This window comes from Excalfactoria chinensis, chromosome 15 (assembly GCF_039878825.1).
Source record: "Excalfactoria chinensis isolate bCotChi1 chromosome 15, bCotChi1.hap2, whole genome shotgun sequence".
Taxonomy (NCBI): Eukaryota; Metazoa; Chordata; class Aves; order Galliformes; family Phasianidae; genus Excalfactoria; species Excalfactoria chinensis.
Window position 1 is genome coordinate 1,169,540 of NC_092839.1, and position 9,691 is coordinate 1,179,230.

General features: G+C 47.8%; 1 protein-coding gene across 1 annotated transcript; it reads left to right on the plus strand.

Annotated features, from left to right (window-relative positions):
• The first annotated feature begins 485 nt into the window (after positions 1–485).
• LOC140259118 (dynein light chain roadblock-type 1) lies at positions 486–7,900 on the plus strand. Its single transcript, XM_072350147.1, has 4 exons — positions 486–741; positions 3,064–3,139; positions 3,679–3,846; positions 6,808–7,900. The coding sequence occupies exons 1-4, from the start codon at positions 616–618 to the stop codon at positions 6,849–6,851; spliced, it is 414 nt and encodes a 137-aa protein (XP_072206248.1). The 5' UTR covers positions 486–615; the 3' UTR covers positions 6,852–7,900.
• Positions 7,901–9,691: the final 1,791 nt, after the last annotated feature.

The window sequence follows — 9,691 nt, forward strand, 5'->3', positions numbered from 1 at the left end:
GGGTGTCCCTGCGCTCAGCCCCTTCAGCTGGCCTCTCTTCCCTGAGGGTTCTTTCACCCTTCTGATGCACCCTGTGTTGCTGTTTGCCCCCCCAGGAATCCCAGCTGCATGCTGGCAGCCGTGGCCTGATAGGCTGATAGCCTCCCCTCGAGTACAAGTGTGGGTAGGGTGGTGTGAATCGCAGCGCTGGGAGTGGGGAGGAGCTGGCAGCAGGAGGGCTGCAGGTGAACGTGCCTCAGGCCCAGAGCTGAGCCCCAAGGAAGGAGCTGGTTGCAGAGAGGTAAAGTGACTCCCACTGTTCCTCTCAATGTCACTTGCTCAGTTGCAGCAGATTCCAAGCAGTTTTCCGTTCCTGCAGGAGGAAAGCAGGCCATCCGGTTGTGTAAACCCAGCTATGGATGTCACTGCAGGCAGTTTTTAGTGGCTGGTCGCCTTATTTCGCATCAGTTTGAGGGCAGGGATGAGCGCCTGGTGCTGCAGCGTGCACACGGCGGGCTGTACAGCTGTGCGGATGGCAGCGCCGTGTGCGGGCGGTGCTGGCGGTGCTGGCTGCGCAGCGCTGGGCTCGGGGCCTACCGGGAGACAACCGGCACCGCCGGCCGGTTCTGCAGCGCTATGGCAACGTTCGGAGAAGCGAACGAGCGCTTCCGGGTCAGGAGCGCCCTCCGCCCCGCCGATTGGTGGAGCCGTCGGCGCACGCGTGCAGGGTGTGACGGGGCGACTAGGCGGCGGCTCGCAATGGTGGGTGAGGCGGCCGGGCGCTGCGGGCTGCGGGCCGCTCCTCCGCTCGTAGCGCTCGGGGCGGGCCGGGCCTGCTGGGGAGGAGGAGGGCCGCTGTGCCGCCGGGCTGCCGGGGCGGTGCGGGGAGGCGCGGGCTGAAGCGGCAGGCGCTGGGAGCCGCGGGGTGATCGGGGCGGCCGGCAGCGCCCGGAGCCGTGCAGGGGGAGGCCGCGGTGCTGCCCTGCCGCGTTGCGGTGTGTGCCCGCAGGACGGCACTGCGGCTCCGGGCTGTGCGCCGCCACGGCTGCAGGAGAATGGGGAGAAAAGGCCGTGTCTGTGTGTGATGTCCTGCGGAACGGCCTGTCGGTTAGTTGTCAGTCCGTGGGAGGATGCTTCCTGTGCGCAGTGCTGGGCAGCAGGTGGTGATAACGTTGTGCATGTGGAAATGAAGATGGGAGCTGTATGTGAAGAGCTGGAGCGGGTCATGAAGACACGCAGTGCGGTGGGATTGTGGCTCACACGCTCTAGACGAATCCTGTCACTGATCTGCAGCTTGCGTCTGCATTAGCTTATGTGAGAGCCTGACAGGAGGAGATGCTGCTCTCCTTTCACAAAGTGCGTCTCTTTTCCGGATGCTGTCTGTCTCTTGTTGGGATTGAGCTTTTGTTGGTGCTCGGGTTCAGTACGTGGTGTTTTTCTGGGTGATGTTTTTGTTGGCCCGGTGAATGGCAGAGGCTCAGTGAGGTGTTGGGGAGGAGTTTTCTCTGTGTGCGGCTCCAGGAGACTTCCCTATACAAACAGCAGTGAGCTGCCAGGGCAGCTCCCCCTCCTTCGAGTCAGGTTACTGTTGGTTGGTAGGGGAGATCTGGGGTCAGTGAAGTTCCGTATGGATTCTTCTTTGCACCCGAGCAGACTCGTTGAGGTGTGATTAAGTGTCGGACAACTTTGGGCTTAGATGCATCTACAGGGGAGGCAGGAAATTATTTCAGGTGGAACAGTGTGTCACTATTATCCCTCAGCATTTTCACACCCTGTGGTCATCTGTTTGGGGTTTCTTTCTCCTCTTTGTCTTCCACATGGAAGCAGTCCAGCGTTCAGAAGGAATCAAAGGCTCAACGTGATTAAACTCAGCTTTTTTCCGTATGGGATAAAAACTGCTTTGTCAAGACAAGCTCAGGTGGTGCTGTCTGATCATTGCAGCAGTCTGTGTTACTCTGAACTCCTTACATTCCCAAAGCCCTGTGGAAGGTTTCTGGCAGTTCTTAGGCTGAACTGATGCTTTTCTTGTCAATGACACAAATCACCTCTCCCAGCTGGGGGACGTGGGCGGGGGGTTACTCGCAGTGCCTGGCAAATGCAGCCCTGTTGGCCAGGTGCCCCCGGTAGCTCTGGCCTTTCCCCCAGCTTTAGCTGATCCTTTTGTTCTGTGCCAGGTCTGTGCAGGATCTGAAACATGCGGCACGTCTCTGTTTCCTTTTCTGGGAATCAAAAGCCTCCAAACTGATGCTTTCAGCCATCTTTTTTTCTTTATTTTTTGGAGGAGTTGATTTTCCAAAGTAGTGATCCCTATGTAATAACAACAACAAATTGAAGTAAAGAGCATGGATCACTTCTTCCTTTCGCTTTTTATGCTTTTAATTCCTCTTAGCATTGGTTTGATAAAAGGGAGGGTAGTTTTGCATGTAGAGTGTGCATTATTCTGTTTTGTTCATGAATTCCATTTGTGTGTATGCAGATTTTGCTGCATGCCTGCTACATACCGTAGCAGTCTAAGAAGTCTTTCCACTGTGAGCCAGCAGTAAGGAGCTCATGTGTGGGGCTGCAGGAAGGTGGGGAGGAGAACAGGACAAGATTAAAAGAGAGTTCCAAGTTTGCACAAGATTGTAATCACAAATGACTGTAGATTGCTCTGAAAGATCATAGAATCACAGGATGGCATGGGTTGAAGAAAGCCTAAGGATCATCACGTTCCAACCTCCTGCCACAGGCAGCACCACCAGCCTCCAGATCTGGCACTAGACCAGGCTGCCCAGGGCTCCATCCAACGTGGTTTTGAACACCTGCAGGGATGGGATATTCACAGCCTCTCTGGGCAGCTGATCCAGCACCTCACCGCTCTCTCTGTAAAGAACTTCCCCCTGAAATCCAAAATGGATGAAAACCAACTAAAAAGACCATGCAGAGAAAATAGTACTAAAGTATGCGGTGCTTTATGGAAAGGTGTAGGCAGTGTCTGTTTGCATCACCTATTAGCATCTTTACTTTCAGGCATGCTGTTGTGAAGCTTTAGTTGAAGGCAAACAGCAGCTGTGATCTTTTGATTTGTGTTTTCTGTTTTTGCAGGCTGAGGTAGAAGAAACGCTGAAGCGAATTCAGAGCCAGAAAGGAGTGCAAGGAATCATTGTTGTTAATTCTGAAGGTATTGTCAGTCTGTTTTCTGAGATCATAACTTACACCACTCGTGCACTTCAAGGAACAGCGGTTGCACTGTTTCCAGTTGCTGTCTCTGTTTGGCAAAGATTTTCCTGTAGTTCGGTCCAGCTTGTTAAAATTGTGTGATTGTCAGTTCAGACCAAGTGTTTTCTAGAAATAACCCTTAGAAAACATGACAGATATTCCCACTCCCCCCTAAAACACTTATTTTTGTTTTTATTTATCTTTTTATACATCTCAAATGAATAATTGACAAAGCAAAAGAAAACCACTGATGCTAGTAGAGTTGAGTGGTTATTCTCACCTTCGACTGTGGTTTCAGAACTTAGTCTCTCTGTCTTATTTCTGCTTGTACTCTTCTTTTAAGCTTTAAAAAGAGCACTCCTGATCCCATTCCCCTGTTTTAGTTCTCTAACACATACTCAGGTTCACTGGCCACTGCAGTTGGATAGATTGATACCAAGAGGGAGTTGCTTCAAAAGCTGCGTTACTGACTCTTGCTGTCCTCATGGTGGCTTCTTGCAGGTATTCCTATCAAAAGTACTATGGACAACACCACAACCATTCAGTACGCTGGCCTAATGCACAGCTTCATCATGAAGGCAAGGAGCACCGTGCGAGACATTGATCCCCAAAATGACCTCACATTCCTGCGGATCCGTTCCAAGAAAAATGAAATCATGGTTGCTCCAGGTAAGAGGAAGTAGACTGAAAGCAGACGTCTGAGCATCCAGCAGGTACTTCTCTTGTGAGGGCTGTCAAAGTCGCTGGTTGTTTTTTCTGCAGTAGAGACATTGTGACCCCGAGAAATGAGTTCTGTGTGCTGCTTTTATTCCTGTTACCTACTCTGCTCTTTTCCAAAGGCTTTGTCCTTTGTCGCCTTCTTCAGTTGGAAACTTTTATCAAAAACTTAGTTTGCTTTTTCACATTGTAATGTGCAAAATCACTTTCCTCATTTCATTTTCAACGAAGTAGAAATGGTTAATTAGCATTTGACAGCATGTTGCAGCCTCTCATGCTTTGTGTTTTTCAACGTGAAATCCAGAAAGTTAGAAAGAAATACGTTTGGAGAGCAATTTCACCTAGCTGAGTGCTGAACTGATAAACCAGGCTACTGCATCTGAAATGGAAGCTGGCACAACATTGGACTGTTACTGCACATCCTGTCCTTGGTTTCCAGGAGCAGCTTCCAGGGGCTGCAGGGTGATGTGAGGCCACCTCTCAGACTCCTGTTTTTCAGCCCAGGCAACCCCAGTGCCCTCTGGGTCTTCTCACAGCACGTTTCCTAACTCTGCTGCCTGCTTTGTGTCCTCCTCGGTTCACTTCCAAAAACCTTAACATCCCTTTTATCTTGTGGAGCCCACAGCTGCACACAGCATTCAAGGCAAGGCCCCACCAGTGCTAAATATTATGGAAGAATCACCCCTTTTGACCTGTTGGTCATGCTTTGTGTAAGACACCCCAAAATCCACATCTTGCCTCTTGGCAGCCAGGGCACACTGCTGGCCCTTGCTGAGCCTGTTGCCACCAGTGCCCCCAGTCTCTTTCCACTGAGATGCTCCAGCTGCTGGCTGGAGTCCAGCACTGCTCCATCCCTGCTGCAGAGCCCGGCATTTCTCTTTGCTGAACTTCATGCTGCTGCTGATTTCCCAGTAGTCCCACCAGTTGAGACCCCCTGCAAGGCCTCTCATCCCACCAGGGAATCAGCAGCACCTCCTAGATCAGTGCTATCGTCAGACCTGCTGTGGATGCATGTCTGTGTCCAGTTGATGGAAATGTTGGACAGGACTGGCCCTGGAGTTGAGCCCCATAGAACACCACTGGTAACTGTATGCAGCCAGATGTAGCCCCGTTTGGCCCTTGAGCTCTTCTATTGAGCCAGTCCATCACCCAGCATAGTGTGAACTCGATTGTCTCACAGCAAAACAATCTGTCCAGAAGGCTGCCATAAAGAACTGTATCAAAGGCCTCACCAAAGTCTAAAACAGTGACATCTGCTGCCTTCCCTTCATTCACCAAGCAGGTGACCTTATCAGAGGAGATCAAATTACTGAGGCAGGACTTTCCCTTTTTTGTGCCCATGTTGACTATGCCTGATAATGGCTTTATAGATGATTTTCTATATCCCCCAGGACAAACTTCTCCATCACTTGCCCTGGGACTGAGGTTGGACTGGCAGGTCTGTAGTGTTCTGTCTCTTCCCTCATGCCCTTCTGATGGATGGGTGTGATGTTGGCCAGCTTCAAAGGGACCTCCCCAGACCAACTCCTTTGGTGAGTTGTTGAGAGGGATCCAGCTGTAACATCTGCTGACTCCCTCGGTACTATGAAGTGAGTCTCACCAGGCCCCATTCAGCTGGTACAGCTGGATCCCTACAATTGTAATATCTGCAAATTGAAAACTGTTTCTTCCCCTGTCATGGTCCTCCAGCTCAGGTCCAAGCAAACCAAGGTCTCTTGCTATTGTTAAATACTGAAGCAGAAAAGGCATGAGATGTCTTCACCATTTCCTCCTCACTTGTGAGGTGACCTTTCACTCCAAGTATCAGTCCCGTGTTTTCTTTTGACCACCTCTTGCTGTTGACAAACTTGAAGAAGCCTTTTTTGTTGTCTCATACCACGCTGCTCCACATCAGCTCAAGTACAGCTTTGGCTTTTCTTGTTTTCTCCCTGCAGGTGCGAACTGCAGCTCTGTACTCTCCCTTTGGAAGTTTGTTCTCTTTAAAAGTCCATGGTGACAATTCTGGTGGTATTTTTTTTCTTCCTTACACCAAAAATTTTGGACTCAACCACTTCATGATCCCTGTGGCCACAACAGCTGCCCGCTGTCACAGCTCCCACAGGGCCTTCCCTCTCCATACATGAAGTACAGGAGGGCTTCTGTCCTAGCTGGCTTACTTGGTACCTGTGGTACTCATTCCACTTCTGGCTAACAGGAAAGGATTTTAGCATGTTGTGGCTGTACTGATGAGTCATGGAATGTGGCAGCAGCCTTTTCTTCTGGAGATACCCCTCGGTATTTCATCAAACTATGGAACAGGGGAAGCCATGAGATGAGTTGCGTTAACGGTGCAAGAACTCAGCTTTGTTCCTTTGTACTTCACCTGCTCCATGGTGGCATTCTGCTGGTGGGGAGGCAAAGAAGGAGGCTGGTGCTCCAGCAGGCAGCTCTGCAGGAACTGGTCACAGCAGTGCCTGGGAAGAGAGGCTCGGGTTTATGCTGGTGCATCCTCTCATTTCTGTATGATAGATGAAAAGAGAAATCACCATTTCCAGGACCCATGCAGCTGGAACCCTTTCAGTTCAGCAGTCTGCCTGTGAGATATGGGAAATCACTTGTCTTTCACTGCCTAGTTTAGTTAAACCATTGCTTGTGTCAGTTATTCTCATTCATTAGGCACAAGTGGTGTTAAATTTGACTCTCAAGCATGTGAGACTTCTCTACCATGAGGCTCAGATAAGTGATCCAACATGTCAAACCTGTTTTGATCACTGCGGATGAGTGTCAGGACTGCACAGTTCCTACAGCTTTCAGTGAGATATGAAAAAGAAAAAAAGCTGAAAGGTCCTCTATTTAGCAACAGGAATGCTTTTCTTTGTGAATAAATATCAGCAATGAAAGAATAACTTGTTTTTTTGTTCTTTTCCCTTCCAGATAAAGACTACTTCTTGATTGTCATCCAGAATCCAACCGAATAATCACACTAACTTGATCTGCTTTTCTCCCTTTGCCCAGCTTTTCCTTTTTTCTTTTTTAATTTAAAGCTGAAGAGTAGAGCTCTGCTGTTAACTCTGCTGTGCCACTTCTGTGATGTTCAGGAAGAACAAAAGCAGGTGTTCTTCTTGTCTGTATGTTTTTTACATACAGCAAAAGTGGCTTCTTTTGGTATCACTTTGGTGTCATTTTGAGGAGATGGGGAATTAGAATCTGATGACCTTGGCAGTAAAAAAAGTAAAATAAAGATGCGACAGATTCTTTTAATAGTTGATGAGATAACATAAAGCATCCTAATAGTGTTCTAAACGATTCTTCTCTGTACATTTCCATGATCCTGTCACCACTATTTGAGTTAAGCTCTTACACTGTTACTTCTGAATGACTGTAAATATGAAACCTTCCTGTCCTGCTGTTCTCTCTTGTTTTATAAGTTACTTGGAACAAGTCTGGTCATATTAAATTACAAAAGTGTCAGCAGTGATGGCTTTTGTCTTGTTTTTCCTTGTCTTGTAAGGAGTTTAATTATTGTCGTAATTGGTTTTTTTCTTCAAAAAGTAGAACCTTTGTAGGGCATTTTTCCTATCTGTTGCTTCTTCTGAACAGTGATTCACTTCAGATACCTGCACTGCATGCTTATAACTGCAGGCGGAGCGTTTCTCCATCACGTCTCTTTGTTGTCTCAGGCAGCAGGGAGAGGTGCTGTGACTGAGTGCAGACATCCAGGTTCTGTTGGAGCTCTCAGCTGTCAAAGCTCAGGAACTGCTTTCATCTGATCCTTTGCTCTTGTCGTTTTTTTTGTTCATGTTATTAAAGATAAAAATATTATCTGATTCCACTGAAATAATAAAGGGGGTGGTTGTTTTTGTAGCCTTGAAAAAGCTTTGTAACTGCATGCAGAGTTCAAGAATTTGTGCCCAGTGTTTGTGTCACCAACTTTAGTCCCTCGTGGCAGACACAATTCTGCCTTGTACTGAAACGTCCCAGTGCTCTGCAGAATGTCACAGCCCACATTAAAAAATGATGCATGTTGTCTTGTGCTGCATTTCCTTTGTGTGCTCAGCTAGCTCAGTACTGGGAATGGCATCAGCAGGGAGCAGTGCTCAGAGAGCCCAGGCTGCTTTGTCCCATGGGATTGGAGCCCTTCAATGAGCTGTTCTGTCTTGCCTGCTGGGCTCCCTCCTTTTCACCCCTCTGACCTCGGCTAGAAGTTACGTGATGGCAGTTTTATCAGCATGAGAAGGATTTCCCTTAATTGAGTAACTGCAGTCTTGGGGGGTGCTGCTGCTTGTGCAGGTGAGGGATTGCTCCTGCCTGACCCATCTGTGTTAGCACAAGTGCGCAGCCTGTGTTCAAATCTGCCTTCTGGAAACCACAGGCGGTGCTGGGAGCACAGAGTGGTGCCCAGTTCTACACCTGGGAACAGAGTGAGAACCTGTGTCTGATCTCAGCAGGTTATGGGATACTGTCAGCAATTGGCTGCAGTGCAGGTTTGGGGTCTGTTAGTAAAAATGTTGGTGTTGGTTTGGATGCCTTTTTGGATTTCAGAGCAGGATGTTATGTGGTGTGTATGTGGCGACTCCAGCAGGTAACCAGAATGTTCAGCATTTCATAATGTGTCTTCAGACATGGGCATTAAGTTACAGACCACTTCTATTTCTCTGAATAGTGTTTATGACCATAAAAGCCAGAAATGCTTTCGGAGCAGAACTGAAGTTCTAACTCAAAATGCTCAGTCCTGCAGCACCTGGCTGTGTGCACTCCTTTGTAGTTTAGCTGCTTGTTTGTGTTTTGAGCACCTCAGCTGTAACCACTGTGACTCAGTGTTGGCTGTTGCTCAGTAATGAACTGTTTCTCCCATCAGGAGATGTCTGACCACACTAAATTGGTGCCTCCCTGCAATCCGGTTTTGTGCCAAGAAATGATTAATGTAACCATGCATCTCCTAGTCTAGAAATGTGACTGGTAACTCACACAGCACACACACACTGACTTTTATTATTTAATCTTGATTTGATGTGCAGCAGCTTCTATGAAACATGCCATGTGTTACAATTTAATTCAATATTGTCTCCAGAAAATGATTTCCAGCAAGCTGGAAGCTCTGGATAATATCTGAATAATGAGGCAAGGCAGAAGAGCAATGTGCCTTCAGTTGTCTGCTTTATTTTTTATTGTTTGTGGCCAGAGAAATGTTTCCTTGGCGGCTGCGACCTGCTGGTGTGTTTTCGCTTTCCCTGGGAGGTGGTTACTGAAAAAGTGCTGAAGATTTCCTGGTGCCCAGCATTCTATTTGACTCTTCCTTAAGAGTAACCACCCTGCTAACGGTTCTGTATCCTTTCTGCTTTTAGGACACAGTGATGTTTGTTTTCCTCAAAGAGCCTGTAGGCAGTAAGCTGACTGAACAACAAAGATAGTGCATGCTTTCTGCATTGCACTGAGGCCAGAAATGAGGACAGAATCTTACAGTGAAATGGATTGCATATGTATGTGTGTGTATTCCAAAGTGCTGTTACCAATCTGACTTGAGTATATGTTACCAACTTCACATGAGCTGAATCAAAGTTGTTTCTTTTAAGTAGGGTGGATCGAGGTGAAGAACAATGCTCTCTTTTGAAGTATTGTGTATACATTTACATATATATGTATATATACTTGTAAAATAAGTATTATGGAGAAAAAGCTTCTTGAATCAGGAGCATCAGAAGAGTCACAAAGATCTGACAGGAAGGAATTGCTCTGCATGGGTGTCAGGGGACATCTTCACTAAGGTGGCTTTAGAAAAGCAAAGTCCAGGAAAGAGACTGGGTGACGTTTTGCTGCT